Source organism: Hemibagrus wyckioides, linkage group LG25 (genome assembly GCF_019097595.1).
Source record: "Hemibagrus wyckioides isolate EC202008001 linkage group LG25, SWU_Hwy_1.0, whole genome shotgun sequence".
Taxonomy (NCBI): domain Eukaryota; kingdom Metazoa; phylum Chordata; class Actinopteri; order Siluriformes; family Bagridae; genus Hemibagrus; species Hemibagrus wyckioides.
In genome coordinates, this window is record NC_080734.1 from 6230892 (window position 1) to 6252539 (window position 21648).

Sequence of the window (21648 nt, forward strand, 5' to 3'; positions counted from 1 at the left end):
TTTAATATAGTAAAAAAAAAAAACCCAGCAATTTAGACTCATAAAACTAATTTGCATCGTGATCATAAGGTGACTCCTGAAACAAGCTAAATGATAACGCTGTGAAATCCGAAGCTATGAGCTGAATTTGTTTTGTCTTTCACTGAGAGAATCACAACTGATCTGAAATAAGAAACCACCTTAGGTACACCGATCAGGCATAACATTATGAACAGTGACAGGTGAAGTGAATTAGACTGATGATCTCCTCATCATGGCACCTGTTAGTGGGTGGGATATATTAGGCAGCAAGTGAACATTTTGTCCTCAAAGTTGATGTGTTAGAAGCAGGAAAAATGGGCAAGCGTAAGGATTTGAGCGAGTTTGATGAAGAGCCAGATTGTGATGGCTAGACCACTGGATCAGAGCATCTCCAAAACTGCAGCTCTTGTGGGGTGTTCCTGGTCTGCAGTGGTCAGTGTCTATCAAAAGTGGTCCAAGGAAGGAACAGTGGTGAACCGGCGACAGGATCATGGGCGACCAAGGCTCACTGATGCACGTGGGGAGTGAAGGCTGGCCCGTGTGATCCGATCCAACAGATGAGCTACTGTTGCTCAAACTGCTGAAGAAGTTAATGCTGGTTCTGATAGAAAGGTGTCAGAATACACAGTGCAGGACGGGTCAGGGCTGTTTTGGCAGCAAAAGGGGGACCAGTGCAATATTAGACAGGTGGTCATAATGTTATGCCTGATCAGTGTGTTTTTCTAAATGTCCTGATAAAAAAAAAAAAAAATCATTATTTCACTTTAATCCAATTTACCTGTTGCCTTTAGGTAGGAACCTTTTTTGTCAAATAAACAAAAATGAGTAATTGTAATGAGTAATATCTGTGCACAACAATCTTCTTCATCTATATCCAGATTCCTGTAAAGCTACTTCCTGACCAATGTCCACTAAACTTTGAACAACATACACTCTACATACATTGTTGAGGAAGATTGGAGCACACTGGTAGGCATGGGCAAGAGTAAAAAGGTCCACAGTTTAACTCTCCTGCACAACAGAGCATAGTCTCGGAGAAAACCTCAAAGAGGAATGTCCCTGGTCATTCATTACAGTTTTTATAAACATGAGTCAAACACAGAAACAAAGCAAAAAAAAAAAAAGTATCGTCACTCATTGACTACATTACAGCGCCTTATCAGAACAACCTTACCAAGGTCAAACTAAGCTGATTCTTAACCTCGAGTCTCCCCATCTCGTCTCCAGTGCATTCTGACCCTCTAACAATTCACACAAACAAAGTCTCTGGTCACAGAACAACTTCTACTCACATACCAAGAAGGCCAGAACTTCTTCCTTAAAAACTTTCCATCACAACATACATGGACCGCATTTCGCTTTGCTGTGTCGTAGCAACCTTTGTTTCTGTCCAGAGTTTCATTCAGATCTACTGATGTATGGATGATGTGAAAGTTAGACAGCTCTGTAAAGTCTTCTCCAGCACAAACCCTAAGATTCTCAGTGGACTCAGTGGCGGTCAATCCATGTGTGAAAATGATGTCTCATGCTCCCTGAACCGCTCTTTCACAATCTGAGCTCGATGAATCCTGGCAATTTCTATCTTTGGGCACATAGAATTGCTGAACCTAGACCTAGTCTAGAATGGCGCTGTCGGGGACCGCCAAGCTGCCACTGTTGGGCCACTGAGCAAGGCCCTTAACCCCCTGCTCCATCATGCTGCATCATGGCTGACCCTGCTCTCTGACCCCAAATCTCCAAGGATGGGATATGCGAAGAACAGGAAAAATCTGGACTCATCAGACCACGATGTTTTTCCATTGCTTTTTCCAAAGTCCAAGCTTTATGATCCCAAGCAAATTGAAGCCTTTTGGTTCTGATTTCCCTCACTGATAAGAGATTTTCTTAAGGCTTCACAGCTGTTTAGTCCCAGTCCCTTGAGCTCTTTCTGCATTGTGAGTGTGGAAACCATTTTACATTCACTATTAAACACAGCCGTCAGTTCTACTGACAGTTTTATTTTATTTACTTACGATTTGATTTCACCAAATGATCTCTGATCACGATCAATCGAGATGATAATCCCAGGATTTAACAACGAGTTGGTTCTCATTATTTTTTTTTTTCTTTGCTTGATGCATACCAATAATTTCCTAAAACAGACCAACATCTTTTCCATGATCAAAGGATTTTTTTTTTTTTTACCCCTGACATTGTTGTTTAAGAAATGAAAAGCTACTCACTGCATCAGTTAGGGTTAAAAGGTTGGGTTGCCAGATGAAGCATTAATCACTGCAGTCATTATCCAGTGGATACCTATTAGCTCAGTTAAATCCATTCAGCTTTTTTTTTTTTTTGGCCAGACAGTGTGTGTATATGATGTATATTGTCTTTAACAATGGACACAATTAGTCACAAAGTAGCTTTACAGAAACCTGGATCTAAATTTAGACGAATGGGCTACAGATAAAGGACAAGCGCATAGTTCCTACATAAATGCAAGCTAAAGATTTTTCACTTTTTACTCACTTTATACATACACACACGTATTCAATAACACCGCACCCCAACAATCTCCTAATCGTACTGACCACATGCCGGACCTCACCAAGGAGACTCGATGCCTTTGATCTTCACCTCGGATCATTCCTGAAATTCCCCGAATTGCTCAGCAGCAGGATCTGAGTTTTGTTGTTTTGCTGAGAATCTCACCATGTCTCAGTTCTCTGCTGCTTCACCGTTACGCCTTACAAACCTCACAAACATTCAACAGCTTCCCTGAGTGTATTGTACCGAAGCTCAGATTTCTACGAAAGAGAAACTTGCTTTTCAAATCAATCCGAAAACACTTTTATATATTTTTTTTAATGGGACGATTACCAGCTTTACAGACGACAATTTTTCTTTCTTTTTTAAACCAGGTGACTTCCGAGCACACTGGGGTAAAAAAAAAAAACAACAAAAACAATGAGTTTCGGAAACGCTCGTCATGACAGAAGCAGTTGTTTACTCCGATGGTTTAGAAATAACGTAGTAAACGTGTAAATTTTTACAGGAATGAAAGCAGGAATAAAGGCAGGTATTATACAAACCAACAGAACCTGCGGATAAATAAAGTTAAACTCAAAATGTCGATGTTTCCTACATGCTGACAAAGCAGAACTAACACCACAAACCACCTGCAGGCCTGATTACTTCCTGTCGAGGGGTGAACGCTATTTAACAGTGGTTGAAGCGGAGTAAACCTGCAGGAACGGATGTTTGTAATGTACAGATGTTATTGAAGCTTAAATCTACTACTACTACTACTATTATTATTATTTTTATCATTATTGTGAATATTACTGCTGCTGCTACTACAGATTATTGCAAAAAAAGTCTCCATAAACAACTTATATAGTGTTTTTCATACAACTAAAGAAGATAAAATCAGGTTAAAGAAGTACCAGCCCCAGGATAAGACATGCTATAACTATATTAAACTATTATCTGTTTTAATTCCATAATCAATCTGCCAACATCCAACAACTACTTGTTTAGGTTTGAGCTAAAAATTCTTTTCCTTAAACATACTTCCTTTATATTGTTATGTAAAAGCTAAAGGCAAATAAACCTTACAATAAATGTGGCAAAGGAGCGAGATTTTATCTATAAACACACCAATATCATCACCTACATCCTCTAACCTGCTGGAATTTGGCTGGGGGTCATTCGGTAACGGATCTTAAAAAAAAAAAAAAAAAGAAAAATCAGCATTGAAGAATTGTTGTGGTGTAAGAGGAATAAAACGCTTCCCGAGCACGCCGCTTTAAGAAACTAATCAACTCTGAGGTAATAAGAATAACATCGGCTTCGGGCTGTGTTTTGTTTTGAGTGTTGTGTTCCTTGATTTTAAAAAATGGTTAACTTTCTCAAGGGATAAAGGTGCAGGGAACCTGTGTGTGATGCATTAGAGTGCACAAGGTCAGCAGGAAAGAAGCGGAGAATCCAAATGAGGCTAACGCAGCGTGACGGAGCTCCGGCGGACTCGGCAATGACGTGATTATTTATTTAGCTGTGCAGCTGCGCCATCACAGGGCCTGAATAGCAATGCAAAAACTAATCAAAACTCACACACACACCTGACTAGAAAAACAGGGCTGCTAGGAACGTATTCGCACACATGAAACGGCTTTCACAAAGAAATAAGCTTCATACAAATACTTTTATCTATAAGGAGCACTTTGTTTATGAAGCCTGTTCCTAAGATAATGTTCCAAGCGCTAGCAGGTCTCCAGCTTTTAGTACGTTTCCCATCACAAAGCCTTTGAGGGGAAAAAAAAAAAAAAAGAAGAAATGTTGAATTTATTATTTCTTTCCTTTTGTGATCAGGTTTCGTCTGCTGGCAGGGAAACATGTGTTTGCGCTGTAGCTCTGAAAGGTTATCTCTCTCAGCTTGTGTGTCCAGTCGCTCATTACAGCAGTGACACCGGATTTCAGTCCCTCAGCTTTTGTTCCTCTTTTTTGCTTTTCAGAGGATCAGCAAAGCGCCGTGGCCCTGAATGACGGGTCACTCTCATGCTGAAATAAACGCTCTGCCTCGTATCGCTTTGAAAGTCCAGTCTAGGTCAGGCTAGTTGTGGGGGGGGGGGGACCATTCCTGTTTTCATGGATAGAAATAATGGAATGTGTAAAGTAATTGTCTTTAAAGTAAAGTAAAAAGTAAAAGTAAAAGTAAAGTAAGTGACTGTGTCTGTAGCTGTATTCAGATTTAAAGCACAAATAGACACGAGTAGTGGAAAAACTAAAGGGGGGGGCAGCCTGATGACTGCTAGGTAACAGCTTTCAGCTTTGTTACTCTCTCCAGAAAGATCAAGTTCACTGGAAATGTTTTCAGAATCTCATCCAAAGCCTCAGTGCTGCTTGCTAGACAACATGGGGTCCTTTAAGCAGATCCTAATTATGATTCATTATTTGGATCATTTTTCTGGTAAGACTTTTGTTTTTAACAAGAAATGAAGAATGGGGAGAGAAGAAAAGGATAATGAACTTAGAAGTTAAATCATAAAATGACACATATTTATGAAAGAAATTGTGCTGTGTCACTCTGAAGGCGGCCTGTGACATGAAGGAGGCGCGGTCATTCCAACTGTCTTATGGTAAAGGAAGTGTTTTTCTGATAAGAAAAAAGGTGAAGTTTTCTAGAATTTGTGTCATATGTTTTGATCTAACAAGAAAGACATCAAGTCAACATGATTCAGCTTCCAGATGAAGAAGATGTGGTTATTGTGCCCGTGTTGCAGTATCACAGGGAAGGAGGCGTGGCCATTGTGCCTTTCTCACAATGTCGGAGACATGGCCATTGTGCCTGTGTCACAATGTCACTTGGAAGGTGCTGTGTCCATTGTGCCTGTGTCATTGGGAAGGAGGCATGGCCATTGTGCCTGTGTCATGGTGTCACTGGGAAAGGAGGCATGGCCATTGTGAATGTGTCACTGGGAAAGGAGGCATGGCCATTGTGCCTGTGTCACTGGGAAAGGAGGTGTGGCCACTGTGCCTGTGTCATGGTGTCACTGGGAAAGGAGGCATGGCCATTGTGCCTGTGTCACTGGGAAAGGAGGCACGGCCATTGTGTCTGTGACACAGTGTCACCAGGAAAGGAGGTATGGCCAGTGTCTCTATGTCACAGTATCACTGGGAAAAGAGGCATGGCCATTGTGCTTGTGTCATGGTGTCACTGGGAAAGGAGGCGTGGCCATTGTGCCTGTGTCACAGTGAAGGAGGTGTGGCCATAGTGTCTGTGACACAGTGTCACTAGGAAAGAAGGTGTGGCCAGTGTGCCTATGTCACAGTATCACTGGGAAAAGAGGCATGGTCATTGTGCCGGTGTCATGGTGTTACTGGGAAAGGAGGTGTGGCCAGTGTGCCTGTGTCACAGTGTCACTGGGAAAGGAGGCGTGGCCATTGTGTCTGTGTGAGTGTTACAGTGAAAGAGGTATGCCGATTGTGCCGGTTTCACAGTGTAGGAGGCATGGCCATTGATCTTGAAAAAAAACCCTGCATCTATAAGAAACCATTGGTGCCGCTTTGTGAGGAAGAGAAATCTCTATATCAGGAAGCTTAGCCATCTTAGCTGAGTTTGTACAGTCTGTTCTATATTCTTCTCATGGCCTTTCATTAACGCCGCTCTAAAGCAGCTCTCGGGCACACTGACTCTCAGCAGCACAGAGCGAACTGTACAGCACTACAACTCTGCTGGTGACTATTAAGATTAATCTGCAAAAAAAAAAAAGTGCTCCAGACATTTTCAGACATCAAAACCCAATTGTTTAGTATTCCAGAGACTTTGTAAATATTAATGATGGAATCACCAAGGACTTCAGAGACGCTTTTATTGTTAGACTTGCTGGAGGGCAGAAGCCAAAAGCCTTTCAATTAAAAAGTTTGTTAATGCTCTTTGTAAAAGTGCACACAGTGCCGTATCTTTGGTGCTTTCTCATAGAAAGCAACTGGAGAGGTCTGGACAGGAATCTCACTGCCAACACAGAATATCAAAGAATCACAAAGAGCTTGGTATTAGGATCTAACATCATCAAGGCCAACCCTAGGAGAAAAAAAATGATTATATAGAATTTGCTGGTAACAATATCATCTTATTCAGGTATCCTTCTGGAAACTGCAGTAAACAGTTAAAGACGAAATGCAAGTAACAAAGATAAAATAACGAGTGCAGGACAACCAATCCACCTGTGCCTGAGTCACAGAGATGGGGGTATGGCCTCTGTACCTGTGTCGCGGTCAAGTGGGAATGACCGATGTGTCTGTGTAACGGTTAAGGGGATGTGGCCTCTGTGCCTATGACACAGTGAAGGGGATGTGGCCTCTGTGCCTATGACACAGTGAAGGGGGTGTGGCCTCTGTGCCTATGACACAGTGAAGGGGATGTGGCCTCTGTGCCTATGACACAGTGAAGGGGATGTGGCCTCTGTGCCTATGACACAGTGAAGGGGATGTGGCCTCTGTGCCTATGACACAGTGAAGGGGGTGTGGCCTCTGTGCCAATGACACAGTGAAGGGTGTGTGGCTTCTGTGCCTGTGTCACAGTTAAGTGGGCATGGCCTACACGCATGTGTCACCGTGAAATCGGCGTTTCTTCTGTGCTTGTGTCAGAAAATTGGGTGTGGAATCAGTGACTGTGTCTCAGTGAAGTGGACGTGGCCTCTGTGACCATCACAGTGAAGGATTGGAATGTGTGCCAGTCACTATCTGGGGTGGGGGGGAGGCTTGTGGCTGTCTGTCGCACCGTGTGTTACAACAACTGCACAGCGTGTGACCAAAAGGCACTACAACAGAGAGTGAAATCTACCCACCCCAACACATCACTGGAACACAGCTGCCAAACATTACAGACTTTTATTAAAAGCATTCCTTGCAGACAGCCAGAGATATAATCAAGGACACCTCCCATCGCCACCACGGACGTCTGCTGTCAGGAAAGCGCTACTGAAGTCTTTTCCCCTTCAACTATACTAACTGCTGTACTCGGCCTGCAACTAATAATTAATATCACCATCAGACAACTTAACCCCATGCACATTACTGCTATTACCTGCAATTATTTGCAAGTACTTGCATTTGACTGTAATTATATTTACTGTATGTATGTAATGACTTTCAACATTATTAAACTATAAACAGTGACACTCGCTGACACGTTTAGATTCGACTACACATTGTTGCAGACTATTAGACTGCACATCGTTGCTATTTGCATTTAATTGTATGTATCGCTACATACAATGTATTGTATGGCTCAATGATCAGCAACAGAAACCCAATCAGAAACTGAACAGCGCTTCTCTGCCTCATATCACGTGCTTTGTACAGCCACAGAAACTCTGCGTGTTGTGTAAACAGTAGTTGCAGCGTTTAAAAGGAAAAATGAAAAATGATGTCAAATAGTGGCACGTCAATTAGAGGAAACTATCGAGTTATATTTTAATAATTAAGCCCGTTCAGGACAAACTAGATGGCCAGACAGAAAAAAAAACAAGTTTTAAAGGAGCTGAATGTAAAATTGACGGAGGCTGGATGTCAACAAATCCCTGATCAATTTAAAAAGGCCAATTACCTGCTCAAGTGCAGACCTATAAATAAATAAATAAATAAATAAATAAATAAACAAACAAAAATCTTATCATTATTATTATAAATAAATAAATAATAAAAATAAAATAAAAATTCTTATTATAAATAAATAAACAATAAAAATAAAATAAAAATTCTTAACATTATAACTGCAAATAAATAAATAAATAAATAAATAAAAATAATTAAAATAATTCTTATTATCATTATTATTATGAATAAATAAATACATTTATCATTACTATTACTATTCATTTATTATAATTAATTTACACGCAAATTTTAAAGATCAAGCCTATTTTCCTCACTGATCTGAAAGCCCAAGACGAGTCGTTATTTAAAGCAGTTGCATGTTGTATTTATCCAATCACGGTTGCTGACAGGTTTAGGAAGGTACATTGTGAAGAATCAGGATTAACTGTTAAACCCAGGGTAAAGTATGTGTAGTGTGAAACTTCAAACAAGATATCCCAGGATTCCCCCGAGTTCACAATGACCCAGGGTTACACAGTGTGAAAAGCCCTTATGTCATATTGATCCAGAGAACAGTAATGGCTTGCATTGATTTGCATCAAATAAATTCATTAAAAAAAATTTTTTTAACCAACAGTAAAAAAAGCTTTTACTGTCACTTGGGGCTGTTACCATGGAAACACTCTTAACCGTCACTGGACACAGCACTCTTTCCAAAGCTGCTTTTAATCTTTGCTCTTGCCGATAGGATTTTTTTAGAGGATATTTTGCCAATTGCCATGACTCATCAGATTTCACTGGACCATTTAAGCCGTCCTGTCCTTCCATGGCTTGCCTGTCAGAGCCACACCACTCCTGTACACTTCGGGGCATTTGTATCGCTCCAGTGATTTCCATATTTAAAATCGTATTAAATGCTGCTCGGCCTTTGCACTTTAGGAAACAGACTCGGCGAGAAGCAAGAGCTCATCTATTTTTTCCCCCCTCTTCCTCACTTATGGGTGATGGATGAAGAATCCAGTCAGAGGAAAGTCACACAAGCGAATCTTTTTCTTTGACAGATTTGAGTGTCATTTGTGCGTTTAGCACTTAAGCCTTTCAACACACTTCAGGAGTCAGTCACTGAGGTTATAACAACTACACAGAAATAAATAAATAAATAAATAAATAAATGAATGAAATCCTTAATGGCAGTGCTTTTAAGATTTCGAGAGGGGAAGCGGCACTCTCCAAGCACGCCATTGTTTGGCTCGGATCCTGAGCATCTCCTCGTACATTAGCTTCAGACTGATGAGTCAGAGGCACCACGGCTGATTGGAGCGAGGCAGCCGTTATGTATTCCCGCCCACCCGCAGCGGCGAACGGTGAAAGGTGGCTCTTTCTCACAATGCCGGGAGAACAAAAAAGCGGAGCTTCGCCGCACTTCAGCACAATGACGTTACTCTGATGAAAACATCAAGGTCACCTTCAGCGCAGCAGGAATGCAGAAGAGTACCATTTTTACACGTCTAAACAACCAAGACTCTTGATACAAATGGCTGGCTGACGATTTTTAAAAAAAAAAAAAAACTTTTCAGAGCAGAGCACAATCAGGGCTTTGTTCGAAAGATAACAAATAAAGTTATGCAATTAGGAAGCGTTAAAGCCAAAAGAGAACAAAAGGAAAGGAACGAAAAATGAAGGATATAAGTGATTCAGGAAGTGACATGCACGAGTGTGTAAGTAGTTAAGAATGTTCATTACTTTAATTAGCTTTTTTTTTTTTTTTGGCTTAGAAATTCTAAACTAGGAATGAGCTAACAATACGCAACAAGTGTCCAGCAATTGTACTGACTAGCAACAGTTTTTCAAAAAAATAGATGGGAATAAAACCAATAGATTTGATTTCAACAAGATCGATAGTCACTTGTATTAGAGTTGGCAATTTTTTTTCCACAGCAAGAAAACCTCCAACAAGCTTCTCTCTCTCTCTCTCTCTCTCTCTCTCTCTCTCAAACTGTGACCTAGAAACCATAATCTAAAAACTTAATCTAACTAGCTTATAAATTTCCAAAGAAAATCACTACCTTAGCTAAAAATCCTCAAACACTGCTAGACATGCCCAAGCAAACAAGTTCCTCTCCTAACATGCACTATGTTTTCCTGACAATTCAGCTGGCCGTTTCTGCAGAAAAACACCAATCAATAGACAACGGTGTGAAGAGGAAAAAACATCCATAATGACTTTAAATCGCTCTACAGAATCATGCCATCAGCGTGAGTGGTTAAGTATCTAATCATCCGAGTTCCCGATGACGGCTGAAGGTCAAGCGTGAGTTATTAACAAGCGCAGAAACAAGGCGCAGAAAGAAACTGGTAGTAGTGATGTAAAACAAACAAAAAACTGGTGAAACAGAAACAGAGAAACGGCTGGTTGTCGGTACGCAGCTGAGCATCTGTGTGAAACTTTGGGCGTAGTTTGGGAGTTTCTGTAAGTGTTCAACATTAAGAAGTGTGCTTTTATGAGTAAAAACCTGACACCAAACACAACCAACCACCAAAAGCTTCTTCTTAGAGAAAACAACATAATTTTATAATCCATAAACAGTGCACTATTCTACACCATTTCAGAGTATAAATCATGAGTTATGTGTTCACACTGAAATTCCTGTGCACTTCAGATACCAGGATAATGACCTTATTCAACTGGACATTTCATGCACTGAACTCTACGTCAGGGGTGTCCAATCTTATCCCCAAAGGTCCGGTGTGGGTGCAGGTTTTCATTCCAGTCAAGCAGGAGCCACACCTGATTAAACCTGTTTAATCAGTGGACCTTGTCTTTCCATAGGCTCAGGTGGGGCTTCTGCTTGGTTGGAATGAAAACCTACACCCATACAGGTCCTTTGCGGATAAGACTGGGCATACCTAACTTATGTAATGGAAGGAGACTGGGCTACCAAACGTGGACGCTGGACGAGAAAATATTTTCAAGAAGGACACCGACACTCCAATGGATGAAACGTATTCGAAATTAGTGTCTTTAGAATTAGCTCATGTTGTGTGATTTATTTTTCAACATTTTAGCCGCATTCTACTAAAGCTAGCAGTGTTGTGTTATGTGCGTTTGACGTCATTTGGGGGTGGTGGTAGCTCAGGCGATTAGGACTGTGGGTTGTTGATGGGAAGATGGAGGTTCAACACCCAGCACTGCCAAGCTGCCACTGTTGTGCCCTTGAGCAAGGCTCTCTGCTCCAGTGGGTCCTGTATCATGACTGACTTTGTGCTCTGACCCCCAACCACCAAAAAGTTTGGATATGTGAAGAAAGAATTTCCTGTAATGTATATGTGATAAAGGCCGATTCTTCAAAATTTCCTATTAACTGGGAAACGGCTTATACTTCCAGTTAAAAAATGTTATAGTGTGTGAGATGATGCCACCCTTCTAAAATTCACACACTAGACGCTAGATTACACAGTGCATAGTGTAAGCACATAGTATATAGTATACTACCTGGGCCACAGCGTTTGACTAACGTTTTCACTAATCCCTCTTGTTATAATGCTAGCATTTGAGATATATAAAAGTACAGTGGAACCTCAGCATACAAATTGAATTGGTTCTGGAGGAGAGTTCTTAAGACGTAAATCTGTATTGCGAAACAATAATGTAAATGCAGAAAATCCATTCCAGCCACCCAAAAATATGACCAATATTACCAATACGAAGTGTGTTTAAACTGTATGGCTGCTTAAAAAACTGACCTAAGCCAAGCATTCCATGTCAAAGGTCCTCACAGGAAATCATGCCACTAAGCTAATAGAACAGACCACCCACAGCACCAATCTGTCAACAAAAAAAAAATGCCCGAAAAATCACCTAGCTTTTGAACTCATGCCGAAGGCAACGCTGGTATCGTGGGGCATAGTATATAGTATGTTGGGGCAGCGGCAGTAACAATAACTTGATTTAAAATGGTGTTGTGCTAGCTTTGTGACGTATCTTACCATGTTAAAGTCGAGATTTTTCTCCACCCACTCGGTGGCAGCCTCGAACTCGTCATACATCCCCATGATATACAGCGTATCCAGAGCATCCACAATGGTCGCACCTCTCAGACTTCCTGCAAATAAAGAAGACAATCATAGTGAGACACCTGCAAGTGCCATGAAATCAGGGTTTAAACCGGTGCTGCTGGGCGATAACAGCTCCAAGAAAAAGAGTAGGAAGATACCGGGACTCATTTCGATGGAAATTCTGTTCAGAGGGCAAAGCAAAGACAAAACTGCGAAGAAAAAAAAATTAATAAAATAAAAACATTGCGGCTGTAGAAGACGGGTTAGACATGACCTAAAGCCATCATTCGTATTATTTCAAATATTAATATTGCTTGAGTAGAGGCATCACAACGGCATGGCTATTATTGTAATTATAATAATAATAATAATAATAATAATAATAATAATAATAATAATAATAATAATAATAATGTGATTAGACTGTTTATCAGGGGTTTCGTATTCAGTAAATAGCACCCTTCCTTTTTCTTGATTAAGACCAGTGAGATAATTAAAATGAAATTAAAAGGCTATAAACAAACACCCGAGAGAACAAGCGTATTTGATTTCTAGTTGGTCTTTCGGCTCGATCATAATAATAAATGTGAATAAACAGAGACAATCCGATATTAAACATTAAACAGTTTTCTCTCAGGCTTTAAACAACGGCAGAAAGATAATGGAGCGTGTGCGGGGTGGGGTGGGGCGGGGTGTGGGGGTTTCGGGGGCCTTGTGGTGTTTGTGATGATTTTTTTTTTTTTTTTTTCAACACGTATCCATTGGGGATTTGTTGGCTTTAGCCTCTGACAGTGACGGCAAAGTGTAGCGTGTTGCTGCTAATTCTTTTACTTATGTACATATTCAATATCAAAGTCACTCAGGACTATCACATTTTAATGATCATTAATCCATCACTGTTACAGCTTTATAGGACGTACGCACAGCTGGAATAAAGCAGCATGCAAGAGAAGAAACGAGTGGGTGGAAGCATTGAGAGGACAAGAAAGGATCGAGTATTGTTTTTAAAAGAGGAAAGGGAAGAAGAGTATGAGAGTGATTGAGGTAGTGAAGGTGCTAATTATACACACTGAAAGCAATAAACCACTTCCTGCTTTTCCTCCTGTCTTATGACTTTGCTTTTAATGTAAACATGCAGCTTTGTTGGCTGGAGCTCAACTAAAGAGTACTGCAAATGTCCCTATGTGTATACATTTATGCATCCATCCATCCGTCCGTTTATCCGTCTGTCCGTCCATCCATCCATCCATCCATCTATCCATCAGTCTGTCATTCATCCAGCTGTCCATTCATCCATCCATCCATCCCAAAATCAATCCGTCCATTCATCAACCTCCATATCCATCCATTTGTCTACTAATCCACCTTACATTTGTATATCCCTCCATCAAATCATTACCATCTATCCATCCATCTACCTCATCTGTACATCTCTCCATTTGTCTACTCATCTACCTGTACACCTGTCCAATAAACTTACCCATGTATCCACCAATCAATCCCAAAATCAATCAGTTTATTCATCTACCTAATCTACTCATCCACCTTACATTTGTTCATCCCTCCATAAATCCATAGCCATCCACCCATCCATCAACCTCATCCATTCAATCAACCTGTACATCTATCTATCCATCCGTCTACTCATCCACCTGTATACCTGTCCAATATTCATAACTCAATCCATCTACCCATGCATGAATACATCTGCCTTCCCATCCATCCACCAATCTACCTACCCACCCATCCACCTATCCATTTATCCTTTTACCCATCTATTCACCTAACCACCCACCCATCCACCTATCCAGTCATTGTTCTACCCATCCATCCATCTACCCACCCAGCCATCCATCTATCCACCTACCCCCTACATCCACATACCCATTCATTCATACCTACCCAACCACCCATTGATCCATCCACCTACGCATCACTCCATCCATCCATCCATCCACCTATCCAGTCATTGTTCTACCCATCCATCCATCTACCCACCCAGCCATCTATCTATCTACCTACCCCTCCATCCACATACCCATCCATTCATACCTACGCAACCACCCATCCATCCATCCACCTACCCATCACTCCATCCATCCATCCATCCATCCATCACCTACCTACCTACCCATCCATCCATCCCTCCTTGGTAAAAGGTTAAATCTAGAACCCTAGATGGTTTGGTTTTTTCCTCTTATGGACCACTTAAATGTCCTTTACAGACTCCTACAACACATTCTCTTAACCGCTTTCTGTTAAGACAACATTTATAGGTTACATTAAAGAAAAAATTATCTACGAGATAAAAACTATCCCTTGAAGATTCCTTATTTTCCAAGAGTATAACCATCCAAGCTTTGATCATAACTAGGAATTCATCCAACCATTTATCATATCCATCAACTCTACTCAATCACTACTTCCTTCCTAACCTCCTAAGTGAAAACTCAACTCTCTATTGGCAGTACAACCCTCCAACTCACAGAGGTGTCAAACATCCAGCTGTAAAATCTAATGGAGCAAATAGAAGTACAGCTGTTCGTAAACATGTAGAGGAGAGAAAAAACATGCGTTCAACAGATGGTTTCAGAGAACACAATTATAAGCTATATTAAAACAGAATTAGCAGCACTATTCATCTGTACTGATTATGTCTCTGACAGGTGGGCCTTGGATCTTCTGGGCTTTAATTATCAAACCTCTGAAGCATTGCCAGCGATCATCTGACAGTCCGGACTGTGTTTGCCCAAGCCAGCATAACGTAAAAAACAATGACTCTGTGATATTTTTGCAAACGTTTGCACACTGAGGTTACCAGAAGGTCATTCTGCACATTGGGTATGAACAGTCAGAGCTCTTCCTGTTTTTCTGCAAGAATAAATGATGAGAAGGTCATGCCTCTCACTGCCCATCCTCTCACAGATCTCATGTTTGGATTCCTTGGACATCTCATTTCCAGGTGAAACTGAACTTCTTGTTCAAATAGTTGTTTAAACCAAACTAAAGGGCGTGATCAAATCTGAGAAGCCGAAAGATAGAGTACAAGAAAAGACAAGATATCTCTGAAAGAGTTAACCTGGAGATTTGTTAAAGGAGTAGCCGGCAATTTCTCAGTGTGTAGGATGTGGAAAACCCTTCGGCTGTGTTATCTGTTACTGTTGCAACTTCTAGAACATTCATAGCTTTATCTCTCTCTCTCTCTCTCTCACACACACACACACACACACACACACAGAACAACATGCCATCTCTGACCAGATCTAACTAATCAGTTACATTGTGTGTGTTTTGTTGGGTGTTTTTGTTTGGCTCACTGAGTTCTGTCTTTTCATCTTATAACAATGTGATATTTTTTTTTATTTTCATAACAGGTTTGTGTCTTTCTAAATGGATGACTAATACCATCCATCTATCTAGAAATCCATCAACATATCCATGCATCCATCCATATACCTGTACATCAATCCATCCATCCATCCATCCATATACATCTACATCAATCCATCCATCCATATACATCTACATCAATCCATCCATCCATCCACCTGTACATCAATCCATCCATCCATCCATCCACCTGTACATCAATCTATCCATCCATGCATACATCCATATACCTGTACATCAATCCATCCACCCATCCATCCGTATACCTGTACATCCATCAATCCATCCATCTATCCATATACCTGTACATCAATCCTTCCACCCATCCATCAATCTATCCATCCATATACCTGTACATCAATCCTCCCATCCATCCATCCATCCATCCATCCATCCATCAATCCATCCATCCACTAATCCAACTGTATCCATCCATCCATCCATCCATCCATCAGTCCATCCTTCTCCCTGTACATCCATCAATTTGTCTGCTCATCCAAATCCACCTGTACATTTGTCCACGTTTGTCAGTCCATCCATCCAAAAATCTAGATAGATAGATAGATAGATAGATAGATAGATACTTTATTCATCCCAAAGGATTATTCATCTACTCTTGCACCCATCCATCCGGCCATCTATCCATCCTTATACCTGTACTTCCATCCATTCATCTACTCATCCACCTGTTCCTCTGTCCATCCATCCATAAACCTACCCATGCCTCCATTGCCATCACAGCCCAGAACAGTTCTGAACACTGATGCACTAGTTATATGGGAATTTTTTCAGCTTATAACAACAAATTGATAAATACTGACTACATTAAACATCTAAAACATATTCTCCATAATATCTTTCTAAGATATTAATAAATATTTCTTTTAAACTCCTCCACCGGCTTGTATATTTCTAAAAGACTGACTAAATAACTATACTGTGAGACTGTAATATTTTTCGACCAGGTTCCTTGTACTCCAGCATCTTGTATCTCAGCTGACGTTCTGCCATTTTACCTCAACAAACAATAATGGAGTTTTCTCAAGCACTAATCATGCTAAAGATGGTTTGACGAGAAGCGTCCCTACCAGTCTGGTTTGTTTGGGGGATTTCAGTTCAATGCTTAGACATTTTATTTACATTTCTGGCATTTGGTAGACACCCATACCCAGAGTGACTTACAATTTATCTCATTTCATACAACTGAGCAATTGACAGTTAAATGCTTTACACAAGGGTCTGCAGTGGCAGCTTGGTGGACCTGGGATTGGAACTCACAACCTTCCGTTCAGTAGTCCAACATCTCAACCACTACGCAACCACATCCCTGTATGTAACAAAAGACAAAAGGCTTAGAGTGTTGAAGAGGAAATCTCTGTGATCGAGGCCATCGGCTCTAGATGAAGGACGTTCTAATTATCTTGATAGACTATAACCTAATGCTTCCTGTATAAATCCTAACTCTGGTTAAGAAGCATAATTAAATAAAGCAAGTGCTTCTGAGACATTGCCTACAAATCATTAGTTAAACCCCTGGGCCTGTGGAAGCTCTAGTAATATTACATTGTCCTTGGAAACCTAAAAAGTATAAGACAATAAAATATAACTAGCTAGCTGCACAATCAAGAGCAGCAACACTGTCGTCTTTCCTGGAAACATTTCCAGCATCAAACCAAAATATTAATTCGTCAACCAAGCACGCAAATAAACCCGATTTGTTCATCTACCGATCCATGAATATCATCTGCCTTCCCACCCATCCACCTATCCAGTCATCCATCCATCTTACCAAACATATCCCAAAAAATCTATCCATCCATCCATCCATCCAACCACCAATACTTCCACCACCCCTATATCCATGTGCATGCAATGGTAAAGGTTAAATCTAGATTCTAGAAATCGAAATAAATCTGATTTGTTAAAATCTGCTCTGGCACAGAAAACATCATGCCAGCTGTGCATGGCGTAGCTCGGGGTGGGATTCGGGCGTAGCACTATAGCTTTAGCTCTAGTATCGAGGTGTGTCACAAAACACTACACGAATATTTTTGTTTCGCCAAAAAAAAAAAAAGTCTGTAGAGACTTTTCTGAATCCAGAATCCTTTGTCTGTTCGTCAAACCCATTTGTCTTCAATGCAACTATATGAAAACATGCACTCCTTTAAGCTCCCCAAAAAAAAAAATGGACAAAGCATGTAAAAGTAAACCTTCTGCGACACTCCTATAACGAGAAAGAACACAACAAAAGCAACCACCCAGAGTAAAGGACCTACACTTGATATTCACTCAAGACAAAAGCAAGACCAGATGCAATGGAAGGATACGGAATCCTGGCACAATTAAAACCAGAAAGATTTATGTTTTTATCCCCTGTATTTTGATCACCCTAGAGATCAGGGGTCTCTAACTTTTTTTCCTCTGAGAGCTACTTTGACAAAATGAAGGTGGCTAAGAGCTACTCCTGTTATTATTAGTAACATTTATTTACAGGGAACACGTGATATTTAATATTTATTTTGAAAACAGGATTGGAGTTTATGGGATTAAATAATAGTATTTCTATGGCGTTCATATGCATGTGCAATGGGAAATATTAAACAGTGCTTTACTCTGGAACACCAGCTGCACTAATAAGAAATATCTACAGCTCACTCATCCTGCATCTTCCTGCAGCAGGATAGATTCATACACTGCTTTTACTTTGGCCGCATCGTAGCTTTATTCCTAACGCTGTCCGATCTCCAGCAGCTTCCAAGTCGAATGGATCTGCCATGGTAGCTACTGGTAGCTCGCAAGCGACGTGTTAGAGACCCCATCCCTAGACTAAATGTGATTTGCGAATAAAAGCCAATAGCATGCAAATTCACCAAGTGTCCGCTGATCCGAAACGTTCCTGAGCGAGATTTGTCATGCCATGTAGGTCTACACAAAGAACAAGGAACAAATAATGAAATCTTTAGTTTGCGTAATGCATTCTGAATACGGACGCCATTCCTTAACTGCAATAGAAGCCATGCAAATTCCGGGTAGTCAAAGAGTTTATATGTAAATCAGAGGATTAAAAAAAAAAAAAAAAAAAACCACACACACACAAGCAGGTATCAGCTGAGCACATACAGAAAGATCAGCTGCAGGTTAACCGTTCCCTCGCTCATTTGGATAAAAAACATCTCATGTAACATCTTTCTGCATTAATTCAGCCAATGAATAATTTCAGGACAGAATGGAATCTTTTGTTAAAATCCATCTAGTATTTTTTTTTTATTCTTTATAGCAGCAACTTAGCGATGGCTGATCCTCTTGGTTTCGAGAGCTAAATTTCAGCCACTGATTTCTAAAGAAATCCATCGAGCAAGGAAATCTAAAGGAGCAGCTCCAGATTAAATGAGATGAAGCCCAGTTTCAATGAGTGAAACGAATAAAACCTACTGAATTCCAGAAACCAGGTGATTCATTTATAAAACGTTTGGATGATTAGATTAGATTTGATCTCAGATCTAATGTAATACTTTGGATCCTGAGCATCGTGTACAAACAGAGACATGAAAATGTTAAAATGATAAACAGAATATATGGGAGGGATATTTTTGGAACATTTTAGCAATTGCTTTTTTGGAAATTTTGAGACATTTTAAGCACTTTTTTTTTGATGCATTTTCTTGTGCTTTCAACACATTTAGTCTGCTTTCGAACCTTTATTTCCTGTAAAAAAAAAAAACCAACTCTTTTTGCTTTTGGTGTGAGTTTATAACCGAACTAAAAATTCCCACCAAAAGTTTCTTCAATCAAACAATTTTCTTCACTCGCAAACATCATGTCAGGCATGAAGTGTAAAGCGTGTTCATGGCACTGCTCATTTCCGGACATTTAACGATGCCCACAAATGCCGGAAACAACCAGAAAAATCTTCCATCTTGCGCCAAATCTTCCACTCATCCACCGACGCTTTGTAGCTGAATGGGTGCCATTACTTTTGTCATTCACTAATTATGAATGTGTTTTGGATTGCAGCTGGATTCGGATTTAACGATGAGGTCTCGAGTTTCCTAAAACGTTCATTAAATTTCTGTCTAATTAAAATTAGTGATTTCAACTTAGAGGAAACTGTGTAGAACATGGGAACGAGTCCTCGCCAATTAGTCTGTACGCACAGACTTTTTTTTTTTTCCTGGGAATTGTCTTTTGAAAAAGCGCCATCGCAGGAATTGTTTTCATCTTCAGGAGTTTGAAAAACAGTACAACAACTATAGGAAGAGAAAAAGAAAAAGAAAAAAAATCTGATGTTTTTAATCTCTCAACCAATCAGGTGGCAGCTGAGATGAGAAACAAATATGCTGGTAGAATTTATTAATGGAAGATGGAGTGAATATAAGAAGCTTAATGATATTCAGACTTTTGTTTCTGAAATTTTCCAGTATTTAAATGTGTTTGGGATGTTTTTTGGTGTCCAATGTGGACCTGTACTACTTCTAGAGATGCAAAAACACAACAATTTTTTTGGCTCCAAAGCCAAAGGTCTGCCTCATATTTAAGCAAATAAATAAATAAATAAAATATAAAATATTAGTATTTTTTAAATTATTAAAATATAAATTCAAAGGATTCCATTTTTTAGAAAAAATAATAAACAAATTAATAAATTAAAATAATTAAATAAAGAATTAATAATAATAATAATAATAATAATAAAAGTATAGATTTCTGTCATTACCACTCTCTCATTAGCTAGTAGTAGCTAGGAATGGGATTGTTGTTATGGTTACAGTGGGTTTTTTTTTGTTTATTTATTTTGTCACGTTAGTCAGCACTTTTTCTGGACATAAAAAACAGACTGTAAAAAGCCTCTATGCTAACACACTTCCACGCACTTTGCTTTAGTTAGCTAGCTCGCCAAATTGACACTTTACCGGATAACTGGTCACGTTTGTATACTTCCTTCTATTAATGAATAACGAGAGGAAAAATAAAACCCTAAGCCCATAATGCTTCCCAACACGGGACATCTGACCCCTTGGCTTCCACTTCTTCTTCCTCCTCCTCCACTTCCTCCTCAAGCCACCCACAGGATGACAAAAAAGAAACCCAGGAAAATAAACACTGTTGATTCACTGATCAAATGATTTGCCTGCCACACTACACTACCGGACCAGTCTGCGTCCCAGACGGTGCCCGTCTCAGCCAGGGCGGTGTGACAGATGGCAGCCTGTTTTAACTTTGAGAGACAGACATCATACAGAGAATCTTCTAGAAGCTAGAATGCCAGTTCAGAAATATCTGGCTGAAAGGAGTGCTGCTGCCTGTATCAGCAAGATCAAGCGTTTATTTCAGGACGACATATTCTTGGAGAAATCTTCACTTCTTGGCTTAATAGCACCTTCTCCACTGACGGGTCCATCGTGAAATGCATGATTCAGTTGAATTTTATTTGTTTAGTGCTTTTAACAATGGACATTGTCTCAAAGCAGCTTTACAGAACAAAAGAAACAAAAAACAGTCCTAGACGTTAGACAAAATCCTCCCTAGTGAGCAAGCCTGAGGCGACTGAGGCAAGGAAAAACTCCCTAAGATGGTAGGAGGAAGAAACCTTGTGAGGAACCAGACTCGAAAGGGAACCTCATCCTCATTTGGGTGATGACAACGATAGAAAAGGTTCACTGTAGGATCTTCGCTGCATTATCACCAAAATAGATAGATATAGATATCATGCAGCAAGATAATGAGGTGAGTTTTTTTTCCCCCCTAGATCAGTTCTGGTTGTGTGGGATCACAGTAAAAAATATATATATATTATATATATATATAAATAAATAAAATAAAATGGCTCTAAAACCTCTCCTGTTTCCTGTTCCTCCTCCGCTTTCCGTTAGTTCCTCGTTTCTGTGAGCAAGCAGCCCAGTTTCCTCCAAAAATGTTTAGGCCAGCAATTTCAACCAAGATCTTCTCTAACTGACAGAAAACCGCTAGTGAGCACTCGGAGAGAAGAAGCAGGCAGGAATCTAGACGTGATCAGGAAAAGCTGTGCTGAAAGAGAAGCCTCGTTTCTGCATTTCCTAGTAAATTTGGTCGTGTTCTTCAAACAGAGCTAAGAATTCTCACCAT

General features: G+C 40.1%; 1 protein-coding gene across 1 annotated transcript in view; it reads right to left on the reverse strand.

Moving 5' to 3' along the window:
- man1a1 (mannosidase, alpha, class 1A, member 1) overlaps window positions 1-21648 on the reverse strand; it is a 121141-nt gene that overhangs the window by 72049 nt on the left and 27444 nt on the right. Inside the window, exon 3 of the mRNA XM_058378935.1 lies at window positions 12088-12203. Within this exon, the coding sequence (XP_058234918.1) occupies window positions 12088-12203 (116 nt within the window). The remainder of the gene's footprint in view (window positions 1-12087; window positions 12204-21648) is intronic.